At 42.8% G+C, this 19,017-nt stretch overlaps 1 protein-coding gene across 1 annotated transcript; it reads right to left on the bottom strand.

Annotated features, from left to right (window-relative positions):
* Positions 1–9,065: 9,065 nt before the first annotated feature.
* On the bottom strand, positions 9,066–10,809 carry LOC139820044 (uncharacterized). Its single transcript, XM_071789969.1, has 2 exons — positions 10,426–10,809; positions 9,066–10,064 (listed from the first exon to the last, which is right to left on the bottom strand). The coding sequence occupies exons 1-2, from the start codon at positions 10,807–10,809 to the stop codon at positions 9,066–9,068; spliced, it is 1,383 nt and encodes a 460-aa protein (XP_071646070.1).
* Between the last annotated feature and the right edge of the window lie 8,208 nt (positions 10,810–19,017).

The raw sequence follows: 19,017 nt of genomic DNA, 5'->3' as shown, positions 1-19,017 counted from the left end.
TTGATAAGACGAACTCAACAGTTGTGTCTGCTGAACGCGGCCAAAGTCGTCAAACATCAAAGCTATCAAGTGTTTTTTTTGCTTGTTTAAAACATGTTTTTTTTGTTTAAAACATGTTTTTTTTATACCTTAGTTTAAAACACAAATAAAACATAAAACATTGTTTTAAACAAAAAAACAATGTTTTTTGTTTAAAATAAAAAAAACATGTTTTTTGCCAACCCTGCAAAAACCACTTCGGACTTTGACTAGTCAATCCTAGGTGTGGCTTAATTCGGACTGTGTGACTGTTAACAAATAAAATCAATATTTTTTTACTAAATTAAGTTCTTATTGTTAACATAATGTAGCTTTTTATTTAGTCGGCGGTCATTGTTTGTTAAAAAGTTATTAACAAAAAAAAGTTTAGAAAATATAGCAGCTATTTTGAGTATTAAAAGGCATGAAAGTACACTAAAAGTGGGGCGCGTGCACTTTTAGTGTACGTTTGCAATAATCATTTTTCACAGATAACTTTTTTGTTTAGAGTCTAAACCTAATTCTGAGGTAAAAGTTTACAATAACTTACACAGCTCGGATTACTTTGACCTTGATATATGTTGTCAAGGTCACCCTCCTGAGTGACCTTCAGAAGTTTTTAGCCGGCGGTCGTTATTTGTTAAAAAGTTATTAACAAAAAAAGTTTGGCGACCTCACTGATTTTAATGACCTTGATATATGTTGTCAAGGTCATGACCCCGAGTAACCTTCAGAAGGTTTTAACCGTCGCTCGTTATTTGTTAAAAAGTTATTAACAAAAAAAGTTTGGAAAATACGTAGGTTAGATGACGCGCTTTAAAAGTATTTAACTGTATTTACCCTGCGTTAGTGACGCGCTTTAAACAGTTAAATACTGTTAAAGCGCGTCATCTAACCTACGTATTTTCCAAACTTTTTGTTAATAACTTTTTAACAAATAACGAGCGACGGCTAAAACCTTCTGAAGGTCACTCGGGGTCATGACCTTGACAACATATATCAAGGTCATTGAAATCGGTGAGGTCGCCAAACTTTTTTTGTTAATAACTTTTTAACGAATAACGACCGCCGGGTAAAAAATTCTGAAGGCCACTCGGGGTCATGACCTTGACAACATATATCAAGGTCATTGAAATCGGTGAGGTCGCCAAACTTTTTTTGTTAATAACTTTTTAACGAATAACAACCGTCGGCTAAAAACCTATGAAGGTCACTCAGGAGGGTGACCTTGACAACATATGTCAAGGTCAAGGTCATTGGCAGGTGGGGTATTAATATGCATAATTACCTAAATGCTATATTTTCCAAATTTTTTTTGTTAATAACTTTTTAACGAATAACGACCGCCGGCTAAAAACTTCTGAAGGTCACTCAGGAGGGTGACCTTGACATATATCAAGGTCAAAGTAATCCGAGCTGTGTAAGTTATTGTAAACTTTTACCGAATTTTTATATAAAGCAAATGTTTTCGCAAGTTGAGGTTAAAACAAATGTCGGTATTACAGACCCGGCTATAGGATCCCCTTAACTGCAGTCATTTGTCTACCAAACAGTTCAAAGAGAATATTTCTTCTGTGTACCGCTTTCTTTGCTGCCTCCACCAAAGCCATATATTTGGCCTCGGTCGTCGATAAAGCTACGGTCGGTTGCTTCTTGGACTCCCAGTTGATTGCTGCGCCTCCAAGCATGAAGACATACCCTGTATAGGATCTTCGATCACCTTCGTCTCCGGCCCAATCCGCATCAACGTAAGCAGAGACTGTTTCCGATTGACTATATGTGAGACACATCTTGCTCGTACCTCTCAAATACCGTAACACCTCTTTGCAGCTTGCCAGTGCTCCTCCGTGTAACACGTATTGAATTGGCTGAGCACGCTAGTAGCGTGTGCAATAGCTGGCCTTGTGCATGTTGCCAGATACATTAAAGAACCAACCAGATTCTGATAGGGTACCGAGGGACTCTTTACTTTTTCTCCATCTTGAGGCTTCATTAATTTCTTCTTTGGCTCCAAAGGTGTTCCAACCGGTTTACACGCGGTCATGTTAAACTTCTGTAATATTTGTTCAACAAATTTTTCCTGATCATTTTTGATGGTTCCAGCCTTGCGATCTCTGGTGATCCTCATTTCGAGGCACTTCTTTGCCTCTCCAAGGTCCTTCATTTTGTATTTTGCGCTCAATACATCTTTCACTTTCTTTAACTCTATTTTATTATTAACAAAAAAAATAGTCATCTACATAGAGAGCACTAATAAAGATCAAACCTTTATCTATCTTGTAGTAGACACAGGGCTCCAGTGCACTCCTCTTGAAACCTAATTCTTTCATAGTTTGATCTATTTCCTCGTTCCATGCTTTAGATGATTGTTTTAGTCCGTAGATAGTCTTGCAAAAACGACAAACTTTATCTTCTTTACCTTGCTCGACGTATCCCTCCTTGCTGCATATAGATCTCTTCATGAAGTATTCCATTTAAGAAAGCAGTAGTGACATTCCAGTGATGGATGTCGAGACCCAGTTTAGCAGCTAGAGCAATCAACATGCGAATAGTTGAGTGTCTTACGACTGGTGCAAAAGTCTCTCTATAATCAATGCCATGAATCTGCGTGTAACCTTTCGCCACCAATCGTGCTTTGTGTCTCCTTTGTGTGTGATCATTATCTTTCTTGGTCTTGAAGACCCATTTACTCTTCACTACATTTTTACCTTCTGGAAGATCTACCAATTCCCAGGTATCGTTGATTTAAAGTGACTCGATCTCTTCGTCCATGGTACGCTTCCATTTACTTGAGTCATGACTACTTAGTGCCTCCGATCTAGTCGTCGGATCTTGGGTGAAGTTTTTGTCTGCAACACATGAGTAAAGATACATCTCACCTGGATACAGTTTTGTGCGTCGTCTCTTCCTTTGAGGATATCTCCTTTGTTCCTGGACGACTTCCTGTGGTCCGACAGCGTCTTCTTCTTTATCAGCATCTTCAGCTTCTTGTTCTTCCACGTTGTCAAGTTCTGGCTCTTCAGATGGAGTGATAACTTCTTTTACCATTATGTCACTTGTCCCTTCTTTAGTATTTTTAGCTTTAGCATCTATAGCATCTTCAATGTCGCTTGTAGTGGTTTTATCTATTTCTGGAATGTCTTAAGAAAAGACAACATCTCGCGCCCTGACTTCTTAGTTTCAGAATCGTACAACCGATAACAGGCACCATCTTCACAGTAACCTAACATAATGTGCTCCTTCGATTTTGCATCCAGCTTTGTACGCAACTCCTTTAGTATATGTACATAAGTCTTGCAGCCAAAAATCCTGAGATGCCTGATGTCAACCTTCTTGCCACTCCAGGCTTCTTGAGGCGTCATACCTTGAAGAGCTAGCGTTGGACATCTATTTCGAAGATAAATGGCCGCGGTCATAGCTTCGCCCCAAAACCTTTTGTCCAGTTTTGAGTCTAGCTGAGTTTGAGTGTACCTTACGGTTTTATATCTCTTGATCCCATTTTCTCTTAAGATATTGTCCATGCGCTGATTGCAGAATTCGGTTCCTTCATCTGACTTTAGAATCTTGATCTTTTCACCTGATTCTCTCTCAGCAGAAATCATGAAATCCTTGAATACTTTGGGCACTTCGTGCTTGGTCTTCAGTAAATATCCAAACGTCTGCCGTGTATAGTCATCTGTAAAAGTTAACAGATAACGTGCTCCTGAAAAAGTGGCCACACTCATGGGCCCACACAAATCCGTGTGGATTAGTTCCAGCTTTCTTGTAGCTCTTTGAAACGACCCATTCTTCTTAAAAGGTTTTTGGCACTGCTTCCCCTCCAGACTTACGAATCGCGCGACGCTTCAACGAAATGCTGTAAAAAATAACGAAATTAGTAATAAAAATAATACAATTTATAATTTGCAATTTAAAAAAAATATATAAAGCTTTATAATTTAAGGAAAAAAAAACAAAAAACTTACTTGTTACACTTGTTCTCGTACGATGGAGTTTCATCATCATCATCGTGAATCGGTACGTAATAATTCATACGTCTACTGCCACTGCTACCGCCGTTGTTTCCTTCAACGGAATACATTCTTTCTCTCGGTTATGAGAAGTGAACACCCTTCGCACAAGCAGTCGATACGAGACTAGTCGTATAAAATTAATCGAATATACGCGGCAACTTCCAAAACTATGATGAAGAAGGGGGGGAAATTAATGTTTCTGGAACGCGCAATCAGCGCTCTGAAATTTAGGAGAGGGGACTAAGGTAGGATGTTTTTTTTTATTAAGACGTATCCCCCCCTCTCGGTTCCGCATGACATCAACCGCGAAACATGTTCAGACATGTTCGCTGAAACCTGATACCCCCCTCGAAGCTATCGAGTTAGAATTCGTCACGTATACCTACTTATTCTTTAATTTTGTATACTATTGACTAATGGGGGAAAGGAAATAAAACATTGTAAAATTTACACTGTTTGAAACGTACAAGCTCGCGCAGAAGCCTGGGCTCAAGAATTGTGAAATAGGAAACGACACATTAACCGGGGAGTCGACGAAAAGAGATTGTGTATTCTTGACAATATTAGTATCACAAATAAATCAAAATAACATTCCAAACATTAGTATAATTGTGTTATATCAAACAAGAAAGAGGCTATATAATGCAAAAGAATAATCATTAGTAAAATGATCCTTTTCTGAATTGAAATTGAGATCGCACTTTTCCTGTATATACCATACAGTTTGTTCACAAATATATTTAATCTTTATGGCATCTTCAAAAGTGTATCTTGACGTAATCAAGATTAATACATAATTAATCCGTCTCAAAAAAGAAATGTTCTCATAAAGAACACAAGCAATTCCATAAAGTACATAATTAATCACACAGGCAAATATGATCACAAGATAAAGAACAATCCATATGAATTCATGAGTCAATCTGATTGTAATCAGTAAAGTAATATGTAGCATAAAACACTTTTATTACAAACAGTCACATACTGCGGAAAGAAATGTTATTAGACGAACGACTAAAAGAAGTAAATATTATACAGTCCAATATATCTGTATCGCAAATCAATCAACGATTCATTAAATATCCTATCCACGATCCACGATCTTGCACAGGGAACAGTATGTCAAAAAACGTGAAACGGCTGAAATGATATTAATCAAAAAGCATACAGACGCTATAAATTTGCAGAAGGACACAGAAAACTTACCGTTGGTTTACGATCGTATAATCGCTACTCTTTAAACTTTACACTCTATGTTATTTTATGTGTTTGTGATTATTCTTGACGACACAATGTATATCAGTCGTTCGTCAGGCGCTATACGTGACGGTCATGCCGCACAAAGTTTATATCTGTTTTCCATCCGCCTTGTTAAAACGTAACGATGATTAATTTTATATTGTTTGACGCACATTGATCCATGTAAGTAGAATACGTAATTTGCATTGCCCCCCCTTTTTTATATGTATTACCGGCAATTTATATTTTCCAGCATAAACTTGATAAGGACCCAAAATAGAGGTCGAAACGTCGTTATAATTTTTAATATATTGCCAGTCAGGCCGATCATTAAACACTGATTAAATATCCTATTGACTCATGCTTTCCATCAATATAATAAAAGAATACGCAATGTAACTAAATATGATTCGCAATATAAAGGCGGGTCCACACCTGAGCACGCTCGGATCCGAGCCAAGCCGAACACGAACGAACATACTGGTGTGGACGATGATCTGAGCCGCGCCGAACAGGCCCAAACCGTTCACCGAACGCGCTCAGACCGAGCCGCGAGTCGTGGATCAGATCCGAGCATTCGCCATTCGTATGAATGTGTGTGGACGGGCCAGAGCGAATGTTCGAAGGTAAGCCGTGTTCGGAGGAAGAAATTGAAGAGAAGTCATCTTATCTTCGTACAGTAGGTCACAGAAACTGATAAATGCATCTTTCAAGTCTTTGTCCGCTATGTTCACTACCTGGGGCTCAATTCTTGATTTCATTCGCAAAAAAGAAACGTATGCGAAAATTCTGCTCTTACAGAAACGTTGCAAGTTGATTGGTTAAAAGCTATGCGACAGCCAATCGACTTGCAACTTTTCTGTAAGACCAACATTTGCGCATACGCTTCTCTTGCGAATGATTTTAAGAATCAAGCCCTTGCCGAACGTCTGGATCACTTTCGAATACTTCCGAATAGATGCTTGGAGCAAGTATCGTGCTAGTTCGTTCAGATGCCGTCCACATCAAAGCATGCGTGTGCTCATTCGGTTCGGCTCGCGTTCGGCTTGGCTCGGGCCGAGCGTGCTCAGGTGTGGACCCGCCTTAAGAGAAAATATGCAAGCATAATTGAATGTAATACGCAAAGTACTTGAATATAAGACGCAAAGTAATTGAATATAAGACGCAAGGTAATAGGATGTAATCCGCAAAGTAATTGAATATAGCACGCAAGTAATTGAACATTAGACACACTTAAGTGAATATGAGACGCAAGTATTGTTTGTCAAAATGCAATGGATTTATCATCAAATCGAATGTAATATGAGACGTAAATTAACACCACGTTAGTTAAGATCGTAGTGACCTTGCTCGAAAGACTAATAGCGACACTTTGCATTTACTCGAAAGATAATATGTGAATTACGTTAATCTGGTTGCAACAACGATATCAAGATAATGATAATTACACTGAGATCAGTTTAAGCCTAATATCGCTTGCATTTACGTTAAGATCAAACGTGACGAGAGTATTTTTACATCGGAATAAGATCGCTTATACAATCCGAGGCTTTTGATGTGTAGATGGATTGGGATCTCTGAAATCATGAACCATAATGAGTGTAAACGAGATTTACATGATATAGATTGATAAGTGTACGTAAACGAGATTTACATGATATAGATTGATAAATGTACGTAAACGAGATTTACGTGATATATAGATTTTGATATGGTCCGATTTCGACAGAGATCACCGAATTTACCTTTGATTAAGATTTCCTTGTTTCGAATAAATCCTTAACGATATAGTCGTAGTTAGTAAGGCCATAAAGAGCATTCCGATTTTAGCAAGATGACCAGGTCGTCCTTACTTTCAATAATGGCTAATGATCCTTTTATCGGGTAACGATATCGATATGGCGATAGTCGTCCTTCATATTCAGACGATGGCGTTGAGCCAGAAAATCATCTGAGGCGCCTTCCTTCAACGTCCTCGTTGACGTGTTGAAACGTAGTAGTACGTTCTCCGAGAGGAAGATAAGCACACTTCCTTGCGCACAATTAAACGCAACCAAAATACGTCGCGATTCTCGAAACTTCGTAATGGCGGAAGGCCCAAACTGACAATCTACGCAAGATGTTTACTGAACGACTGCTCGTTCTCGAATGCCCGGATCGCCGGGCTGCATGCACGCACGTTCACGCTCGCGCAAGCGCATTCACACACCGTTGTGGCGTGATCCGTCTCTGGGGCGTAACGCGGCCCGCGCTGTTCGCGCGCATAACTGACAACGAAGTAGTGCCCTTGTTTCTGCTACCATTTATGATAGCGTTACCGTACTACTCTTAATGCCGCGATTATCCGATTAGATAACACACACAACACAATCTCTCTTCAAATTTAACTATCGTTTAAACATACACATACATATAAAATTTATTTTTTTAAAAAGATGACAATTTTTTCTGGCGTTTCGACCACCAGTTAAATATTTTTAATACATTTTGCAACGATCAATTCTTAACGTGTTTTTCACATCGCATAGTATTGGTAGCATCTAGAATATTTAAAGATTCGATATCTTCGTAATCCGCATTCAGAGTCTCGATGTTTAGGTCTTTTCGCGTTAGCGCGGCTACCGGAGGTAACGACCGCGAGCGAAAGCAACACGCCGCAAGGGACTTTGACTTTATATTCGCCCGAACGGCTACCGGAGGTAACGACCGCGAGCGAAAGCAACACGCCGCGAAGGATTTTGAATATATTCGCCCAAGCGCGGCTACCGGAGGTAACGACCGCGAGCGAAAGCAACACGCCGCAAGGGACTTTGACTTTATATTCGCCCGAACGGCTACCGGAGGTAACGACCGCGAGCGAAAGCAACACGCCGCGAAGGATTTTGAATATATTCGCCCAAGCGCGGCTACCGGAGGTAACGACCGCGAGCGAAAGCAACACGCCGCGAGGGACTTTGATTCTATATTAGCCCGAACGGCTACCGGAGGTAACGACCGCGAGAGGACTTTATATATTTTAAATAACACACACACACACACACACACACACACACACACACACATTTGGATTTATGTGCATTCGCCCTACCGGAGGTAACGACCGCGAGCGAAAGCAACACGCCGCGAGGGACTTTGACTTTATATTCGCCCGAACGGCTACCGGAGGTAACGACCGCGAGAGGACTTTATATATTTTAGATAACACACACACACACACACACATTTCCAGCCATTCTCGTTTCTGGCATCCCTTGACGTACACGAGAGTCGGTATGTCGTCGTCGTCGTCGTCGTCGTCGTCGTCGTCGTCGTCGTCGTCCTCTTTCTCACCGAGCACGGCCGACGTAATTAAACGCTTCACTTTACTGTACGGCACGTTTCCGTTTTCCCATCGTAATCAACGAAGCGCACGATTTGTCGGATTTTGTGAGGAGATTCCACGGCATGGGGCATGTAAAGATGTAATGCGCCAGAACGGCCCCATTTCTCAGCACCGCCGCCTCCTTCACGATAATCTTCATCCCGACGACGAAACCTTGCAGGTCGACGAACGTTGGTGCGGACATGAAGAAATATCTCTCTTTCTTCGATGCGTGAATCGAGAGGAATGACGCGCGTTTCGCAACACTCTAATTTTTATATTCTGCTCCCCTTTTTTCCCCTCTCATAAATTTGTATCGGGAGTTAAAAAAAGAGAAAATTTTCGTCAACGTTGCCGCGAACACTCAGACTATTTTGCGCACTACGTTGGTCAACGGATTGTACTCGATCACGCGATCGTGTATGATGAGACAGCTACGCGGAGGTATTCGGCGGTACGTTCTCCATGCAATCGAATTCTAGTCTGACATCCACGGTGGCGTTTTTGACGGATTTGTTTTGTCGAGAGCAATCGATGATCACGAACGGGCCGTTACGTAGAAAAGTCGAAACGGTGAGACTCGGCTCGAGATATTCGTATCCGTAATAGCCTTTGCAGAAACGTGCGTACATATCGTACAGAATCGCCCATCTGTGTTTACCAAAGTCCAAATTCAAATCGTCGTACGGATAGACTTCCGAGTTTAGGTAGAGTTTTACGTTGGTCAATTTGCAGTCGTCGAATCGGCTCGTGTCCGCGGACATGACGTTCTTCCGACCCGTTTGCAGAGCGAAGACGACGTATCGCGGTTTCTCGAGCTGAGTCGCGGTCTTAATGGCCCACGAGTGCTTGGTCGTGTTCTGTAACAGGGGATACTCGTACAGATCCCACGAACGGAAACCCATACTTAGATATCGTCCGTTTTCCAAGGCGCGCAGCATCGACAGCTTGTTGATCTCGTTCAATACCACGTGAGGCATTCGCCATTGTATCTTGAGTATTTTGATAGTAGGCTCCAACGCGAGACTTCCCACCAGGGAATTGTTGTCGTTGCGCGATTGTATCAAGATCAATTCGTGACGAGCGTTGATCACCACGCGTTTGTAATCCTCGCAAAATCCCAGTAACAAGTTGAGCGGTACGCAGAAATTGAAATATCCGTTCGGGTTATTATGTGGTTCCCAGCCAGCGTTTCGCAGGGTCACGCTTATGTCGGACGATATCGTTACGTAGTTCTTGAGCGTGCTGGTTATTCCTACGTTTCGGCAGTGATCAATCTCCACACCGTCGAGCTCGTATCGAATTTCATCGAACATGAACGCGACGCAATTATTCCTTAATACCACGTTATCAGCTTGGTCGGCTGCTCTGGCCACCGTCAATGTTCCTTCGACGTAGAGAAAATTTTCGCACGGCAACGTATACAGATCCTGCTGTTGTATGGGTATTCGTATCTCGTCGCTACTCGAACGTTGTGTTGGCGTACGGGTTGTACGTGTGAGTCTCGATCTTGACGATGCGATCGTCAAAGACCGGCTTGCCTCCGATGTTAAGAATTTCAGTCATCGTTCAGATGTTTCGTACCGCGAATCCCAGAGATTGTAAAAATTTAACGTTCGATGCGTTGAGCTTCTTTCTCGTCTCTGTTTTCGTCTCTGTTTAAACGCTACCGAATGTCGATTTGATGATATCATCAATCGTCGCAGTTGTAAAGATATTCTTATCTGTCGCGTGTTCCGAGTCGTTCAACACGAGCATGTCACACGTCGCGCGTTATCGCTGTCGCCGTCGTACGTGCAATCTGACAATGATCTCTTCTCCTCGAAAATCGAGCAATCGTCCGTCTTGATCCGTGACGCGTATCGTTAGATCCGTAACGCTTCGCGCAATGATCGGCAGGTAAATAATCTGCGCCGGCGTTTCCAATATCTTATATCCCAGTGGTACGCTCGGTGAAAATTCGTGTATCGTGTGAACACGTTTGCCGTTGCTGTACGCACCCGCGGTTACGTTACACTCCACGCGGATAATGTTTACGTTGATAATATTAATCGACGCGTCCGATTCGTGCCACTGTCCCGGCTGCAATATACGCTTCGACGAGAATCCCAGCAGCGATCTAACGTTGTTTGGTTTGTTAAAGTTTACTCTGAAAGCGCACTTGATCTCGCTCTTCATCGTATTGTAATTTGCGCGGAGCACTATCGGGTATTCCGCGGCCTCGTCTTTGTAACCGTTCGCGCGAGCGGTCGCCTCTCGCGCGATATTCGCGACCGACGTACGATCATCGTTGCAACGATTTACGCGTCGCAGGCGTTTTCGTGAAATTTCGCGTTTCAAAAACTCATGTATGGCTCGTATCTCGTACGATCCCTCGGGAATCGTAATTTCCGTGTCATCCTCGTCGAAATAAAATTTATTGTTCAAAGAATCCACGTTCGGAATCGTGTGATAAATCTCAAAACATGTTAGACCGAGCTCGTAGTCACCGTTGCTCAGATCCACGGCGGGAAAATAGTGCTCCGCGAGGATATGCTGCTTTTCCCGGTCAGCGTGAACGTTATAGACATGTCGGCGGAAACCGTTAACGAATACTGACAAGGGAACGGTCGGAAGTGTCCCTACCCGATTTGGATGCGCTTTGGATACGTTGTTGAGCATCAAAAAATATTAGACACGTATTTTTTTGCAGCGTATCTCGACGTTTAGGGGTTAAAACAACCCCTTAAAAATAATGGCCGATTTGGATGCGCTTTGGATATGTTGTAGAGCATCAAAAAACATTAGACACGTGTTTTTTTAGCTGCGTATCTCGACGTTTAGGGATTGGAACAACCCCTTGAAAATAACGACCGATTTGGATGCGCTTTGCATATGTTGTAGAGTATCAAAAAACATTAAACACGTGTTTTTTTTTTAGCTGCGTATCTTGACGTTTAGGGGTTGAAACAACCCCTTGAAAATAACGGATTTTATAGTTTTTAGCAAATATCTTCGAAAATATAAGGCGTAACGACAAACATTTGTACGAAATGTTTACGGCTTTTTGTGCTCTTTACAATGGCGTAATCAGATTTTTCAAATTTGTCACATTTTTTAATTTAACCCCACCCCCACCTATTATTTTTGCCAAATATAACAATTTTTGCAACGCAAATTTAAGAGCGTCAAATGCCAAATACATCCTTGTGTATTTTTATTATGATACCATTATTAGATTTTTGGCAAGACGAGATGATATGTGGTATAGGCGTCGCGCTGTAGGTATGTGTTGCGTTATTTCTGTTCACTTGCGCCGTACGCTTAAAAATTTCCATTTCAACTCCGGGATGACCAAAAGCGCTGATGCAAAGGCCAGCGCAAGGCACTGACAGCCAGAGGTTAACGCTATTTCGAGAGTCCTAGACTAGCAACGGAATGTCGACTCCGACATTATAAATACCGCCGAATTGTAAGATCGGGCGAGCAGTCGCAAATCATAATCTGAACGAACACGTGCGTCACATTAACCGCTACAATAATATACTATCCAGGTTACGGCACAACAAAATCAACAACCAAATTCACGCATTTGAATATTATTTGCTTGTGTCATAATTCCGAAAAGCAAGCATTTCAGATCATAAGTCTGAAGTGTAAACTGTGTTGTACGCTGTCGTTTTGTGAACATGTAAGTGCATTTTTATTGTTAACTTTTATTGGTTTCTTACGCTTGTTACTTTTTTCTTTGATATTGAATATTGAATATAATTTTTTATTCAGCTCTTACTCAATTCTTTGCCAGTCTTGCCAGTGACTATATAATCTTTCTTGTTCATAAAATGTCACGTTGTAAGCATCTACTATAGTATATTGTGCACCAAGGAGAGAAAGCAGCGTTTTTCAGACGAGTGTGAAGTTTGCCACCCGTGCCAAAGAAAGGCGAGAGCGGCAAATCACACGAGTCTAAAAAACCTTTTGATCCGAGGTGCACACGATATTTTTCACAACACTAATGAAAAGTTTGACTTTCATGCCTAGAGAGGGGCGAAAGTGACCAATTTCACGCTAGGGCGGCATAGCGGGCGGAAAGTAACCATTTTCCTTCCTAGGGAGGAAAGTCCAGGCATGGAAAAAAAAACACGTGTCTAATGTTTTTTGATGCTCTACAACATATCCAAAGCGCATCCAAATCGGTCGTTATTTTTAAGGGGTTGTTTCAACCCCTAAACGTCGAGATACGCTGCAAAAAAAAAATACGTGTCTAATATTTTTTGATGCTCAACAACGTATCCAAAGCGCATCCAAATCGGGTAGGGACACTTCCGACCGTTCCCTTGTGAATCACCACGGCGCACCATCAGGCTTTAAATTAGCGTCGATCGTCCGGAAAAATCGCAGGCACAATTGTCCATAGATGCTCTGATCGTATCGCTGAGAAGACGTGCAATTGTACTCAATTTTTGTCACGCTCGGCCCGAAATATCGCACCAATTCTTTCGGCGGTCGAAGATTGCCGAAACTGTCAAAATATACGACTCGATCTTCCCTCTTCGCGTACACTACCCAATGAGTACCGGGACCCGCTGCATCGTCCAAATTCACGATACCGCTCTCGTTTCGACGTACACCGTTGATCGGTAACGAATCGCGCATGAAGACACCTCTGAAGAACGGTACGCGCATACGCCTTGCTAGTCGATTCAATTGTACGTTAGTCGTAATACCCGCGAGCATATTTAACGTCTTTTTGACGTTTTTTATTTTATTTTTGACGCTACTCTTTGCCCGCGTTTGTGCGGGCCGAGATACAGCCCTCGTCCATATTTGTACGGAGCGAGATAAAGTCCGCGACCTTCCACGGCGCGATTGTGACGTTGCATCTCTTCCAGCTGACGCCGCGCGGCTTTGTTATCGTTCACGGCCTTTACGATTCCCGCCGCTCCGCCGGCCAGAGAACCGAGAACTCCCAACAACGGTAGAATCGGCAATACGTCGCCTCGTTTCGCTGTCGGAAGTATCCGTTTTTTCGTTAGCTTTTTCTTCACCGTTTTCGATTTTTTTGTTTTCAAGCCCATTCCGAGCTTCGTCTTAGCCTTTATGGTCGCTCAGACGGCTGTAGCGGCAGCTCTCTCTCCGAGAGTCGAATCTCTCGCGGTAATGCGTTTTCGCGCTTCCGCAGCGAGTATCTCGTCCGCCGCGTGTCTCTCGGTGAGATCGCAGTTACGCGAATAGGCTATGTCGTGCTCGCGACACGCCGCGTCCAATGGATTAATACCTTGATCGCCTCTCGCGAATCGTTCTTGTAAACAAGTTCCCGGACCGCAAAATTGATAGCTGGGAATGTGTAATTCGAACGGAAGTGCGTTTATCGCGCGATTTAACAGGCCTCCACCATTTTTTTTCGTTGACATTCGCCGTAATCTTTTATCATTGGCGCGGGACCGTCGACGTGCGTTCGTTGCCACGGTTGATTGTAATGTTTGTAACAGCGACGATATGTCTGAACCTCCAAATCTGCCCTTATATGTTCCGGAAGCTTGTCCCACACGTAGTGGACGTGATCGCCGCACGTTTGCAGCAGAACGGCTTTCGGCACAAATTGCAGCTGTTCGGCGCTCAAGTCGCGAATATCGGAAGGTCTCGACAGTAAAACGAACATTTTTGCTACTGAGCGATTCGCGGTTCCGCTCGCCTATAAATAGACGTTCGAGTCAGCCAGAAAGTCGACAGTGTGGAAAAAAATGAGATTCGTGCGACAACCGTTGGCGATTCGCGTGACGAACTGCGACGACAGATCACGGTTGATGGGAGGCAACGCGGAGAAGCGCAGACACGGTACGATGCTGCCGGCTACTATACGCGCGATCATTTGCGGCCCTTTGAATTGCGGTAAAACCAACGTTCTGATTAGCTTGTTGGAAAGTCCGGTGTACGTTTCGAAAACGTGTACGTGTACTCGAAATTGCTGCAACAGCCGAAATATCGATATCTGGAGAATTTATTGACAACGATCGACGAAATCGGCTATTTTACGTTTTCCAATAACAGTGACGTCATTACACCGAGCGACGAGCGTCCAAACTCGATCTTCGTCTTCGATGACGTAGCGTGCGATAAGCAAGACGCTGTGAGAGAGTATTTCTCAATGGGCAGGCACTCGAGCGTCGACTCCTTCTATCTCTGTCAGACGTACGCGAGAATACCTAAAAATCTGAAGGTGCGATTTCATTGACGCTGGAAACTAGCGGCAGCGTCAAGAAAATGTAGTGGGGGAAGAAGTTTCGTTGAATTTTGCGGTACGTTAAAAAGTTGAGACGGTCTAAACTTATTCCCCCACTACATTTTCTTGACGCTGCCGCTGGTTTCTAGCGTCAATGAAATCGCACCTTGATACGTGACAACGCGAATCTGCTGATCCTGTTCAAACAGGATGGTACAAATTGGAAACACGTGTACAACGATCACGTGAATACCGACATGTCGTACGATGAATTTTGCGCGTTGTGCCACGATTGTTGGCAACAAAAGTATGGATTCGTAGTGATAGACAAGAACAGCGCGCTTTCGAACGGTCGATACAGAAAAGGATTTAACGTGTTCGCGATACCGTAAAAGCGATCAGTCGTTGCCGATACCTCGTCGGAGGTGAAACGTTAGCGTTACAGAGAGAGATCGACACTCTGCTTCTTTTTCCGCGATGGCTGCGATCGACGGGAGCGAGAATATTCGCGAACGCGAGAAGGTCGTGAAAGAGATTGCGAAGACGAGTAATTCGATTCGCAAGAAACTTCGCGCTTTGAAGACCGGTAAGATCGAGAAGGACATTGAGTTGGACACGCACTTTAAACCTCTCATCGGGCCGTTGAAAAAGATCGTTGACAACTCGAGCTTGATCGCGGTGAAAAAAGAGGAGCCGACGGAAAACGACGCTGACGCGAAAATCGAACCGCTATCCGTTCAACAGCGCGGGGAGGAGGAGGAGGAGGAGGAGGATGCTACACCAAAGAGAAAAAGGAAACGATTAGACTCCTGGTCGGATCTGTCATCGACACCGTATAAATCTGATCAATCAAAACGATCGATAGTACTACCGATAACCTCTACACCGAAAACCTCTACACCCACGCGAACCGTGCAACGTACAAGTTCCGAATTTCTCAAAAACGTGGATGTTTTTGAAACCACGGACGACTCAATAGGGACGACCGTTCAAAAGCGGTTGCAAACGTCGGAGGGTCAAGAATTGTTTGTAGAAACGTTGCAAGATCACTTGGGTCCACTGAGCCGAATTTACATCGCAGAGGTTTTTGGCGCATGTCCAACAATAGACATAGTGTACGGCGTTTATCTCGGCAAGAATGAATTGATGCTTGGTAATAAACGTTTTGACGTGGACAAAGCGGATAACATTTATATCGACGGCGTACGATACGCCGGCACACCCGGTATTTATAAGTTGATCTTCAAGAAAATACCCGATGACAAGCTCTACACGGAGGACGATAAGATTAAGTACAGGAGCATACTGTTGACAACGAGTGCACATAAATTCAAACACGATCCTCACGAGCGAGTAAAGGGCAACGTGGGATACAAGTATCAATTTGTAATCTCACCGTTGATATTGACCGGATCCAAGAAGAAAAAATCCGGAAAGGGATTATTCACGCCTCGCGCGATGACGCTAACCGATAATAATATCGACTACGTGCACTGGGACGACCCCAACGAGCTGGTGGATCGTCTGCGATTTCTCGACGCTTCGCGTCAAGCTGGCAACAATGCCCACGACAACGAGATCATGTCGATCATCGAGGAACTTCGCGAAGCCGGGCTTATTATAAATTAAACGATGCGATAGCGATCCGTTCAATCAGCGCCGAAATGCCGATCAACAAAGGACCCCGCACCAAACTACGGGAAATTGGTTCCCGGTCAAATTAGCTAAAAATTTAGTATAATGTAGTTTATGACGTCCTGGTAAAAAGGGACCATGGGCACAAAGTCCAAAAGTATGGAGTTTTCGAGTTACAGAGCGTCAAACATCAGGAAAATGGGTTCATCGGCTCATTGTAGTCCTGTGTACGGTCGTACTGGTTTGTGCCTGTGTGTGTGTGTGTGTGTGTGTGTGTGTGTGTGTGTTTTACTATGTTGTTCTTTGTAATGTTCTGATCAAAAGCTCCAATGGGCACAAAGTCTAAAAATCGCTAGTTTCCGAGATACAGAGCGTCAAAGTTGCGGTATATGGCTATATTCCTGTTTAACTAGGCAGGATGCCTTAACACCGTTTCATTATTTAATTATGAAACCAATGAAGACTGAACCACCGCAACTCTTCTTTGCATTCAGTGTGTAAAAGGGAGTTTGGATATGTATTTTTAAATATAACCCAAGAACCGTCGGCATCAGCATTACCCGATGTATACCACGTGGAGGTTGCGCGATCGGATTTTATACATCACGTAGCCCTTAAAAGGGCTGATTTTTGTAACATTTTCATAAGCATTCTAACTCACAATGGAGTATCACGGTTGATTGTTTACTTTTTAGTAGCGTGGTCTATTTGCTGCATCTTGTACGGACTCGATTAGTCTTCTGGATGGATAATGGACGTTTTCTTGATGTTGTGCATATTCCAAGAACCATATAACACTTGCAATGTGTGCACATGGTCCAACAGTCCGAGCACCAGACTTACAGGAGCAATAATAACCTTTTATATGATTATCATTTTCATCTTCTTCGTCCTCCACTTGTTCATTTTCCTCATCAGTTGGTATATGCTATCCAAAGCTGATGTTTAGTAGCATTACGAAATCGAGAAAATACTCGAACTCTCATGAATCCTGGCTGAGGCAGTCTGTTTTAATCTCGTAACATTTCCAGCTGGAGTTCTTCTTCACCTTCTCGCTGTAATTTATCTTGCACATATGAAGGGGCCAGCTTTACTTGATATATACCAAATGTGAGATCTTTCAAATGTTGAATTGTTAAAATTGGGAAGTCCTGTATTTGTCCAGCATTCAAACGTATCCATCTTTGCGCGTTTCTTGTGTGGAGATTCTGAGCTTCTACAAGTGCCTAAACAACATTCGGTTCCTTGGCTCGTTCAAGTAGTCGTTGAGCCAATTCAGCATTGGCTCCTTCCATCAAAATAAGAGGGCGATATCTGTTTATAATTGCACCAGCTATCCGATACAAGTCTCCAATATACGGAATCTGCTGAATTTGTACAGTCTGCTGGAAGATTTTAAATATTGATCTAAGGTGTTCATTTCTGGCTTCTACTACCCACCTTGATTTTGTAACAAGCCGCGAATCGTTTGCATCTTCAGTGCTGAGCTGACGTTCGTTGTGATTCAGAAGCGCTGGCATTTTCCAAGTAATGCCCAATTGTTCAAACAGTGGAATGGCATCTCGGTACCCTCTGTCAACAACAATAATATCATCATCCTGAAACCATCTTCTCATTCTATTCGCATCGCGCTGAAATTAATTTTGCAAAATAGCAGCATCATTGTTCGGATGATCGGAAAAGTATGGACCTTAAATGTTAAGAATCCAGCCATTGGGTGCAACTATCAATACCGGTTTGACCAAGTGACGTCCTTTGTGAACAGAATAAGACTGTCGAAGTGCTCTGAAGTTGGTACTTTTCGGCATGTACGTGTATGTGGCATCTATAATAGCAATGACTCTAGGAGTACGGGGATCTGGGTTGTATAATTAATTGGCGAATTCAGTTACATGTCTGGCAATATAATTTTCCCGCGTTATTGCGTCAAATCTAATATTGGCAGGTACAAATCATTGCATCAGAGATTGTCTTACAGTAGCAATAGTTAAACTTGTTGCTTGTCTGCTTGGATATTGAAACATGGCGCAGAGAAATTCATCTGAAAGCCCTTGCCGCATTTTACACAAAAACATTAATAGTCCTTTTTTACCAACATACCTATAACCACCTTCACGAGGAACTCGGTCGCAGTAAGTAAATAGTTCCCTGAATTGATCTTTTGTTATAGGACAGAAACATTCGAATTCCTCATCTGTTAAGCTGTTCTCGTCATCAATTCGCGTCATACTTATTGCTACATTGCGCAGAGCTTGCAAAAATACTTGGAGTTCTGGTTCTGTGATCACATATGGTCTATTAATAAATTGCAAACCAAGTAACAATGGTGGTAGCAAAAAACCTCGATCATCCAAATGATGTCGACATGATTTAACAAGCTGAGGAATGTATATGTCTTTGGAGATAAAAACATTAGCTTTACACTCAATTGACAATCGATGGAGGTCACCCTCGGCGTTGCATATAAGACACGTACCGTTCCTAGTTTGTCTTAGAACATTTAATCGTAAGCGACCTGGATCTTCTTCAATCGCTTGTATTTCTTCACG

Source organism: Temnothorax longispinosus, chromosome 1 (genome assembly GCF_030848805.1).
Source record: "Temnothorax longispinosus isolate EJ_2023e chromosome 1, Tlon_JGU_v1, whole genome shotgun sequence".
NCBI lineage: Eukaryota > Metazoa > Arthropoda > Insecta > Hymenoptera > Formicidae > Temnothorax > Temnothorax longispinosus.
Note: the sequence above shows the minus strand (reverse complement) of the source record. Positions and strands in the feature narration are given on the sequence as shown.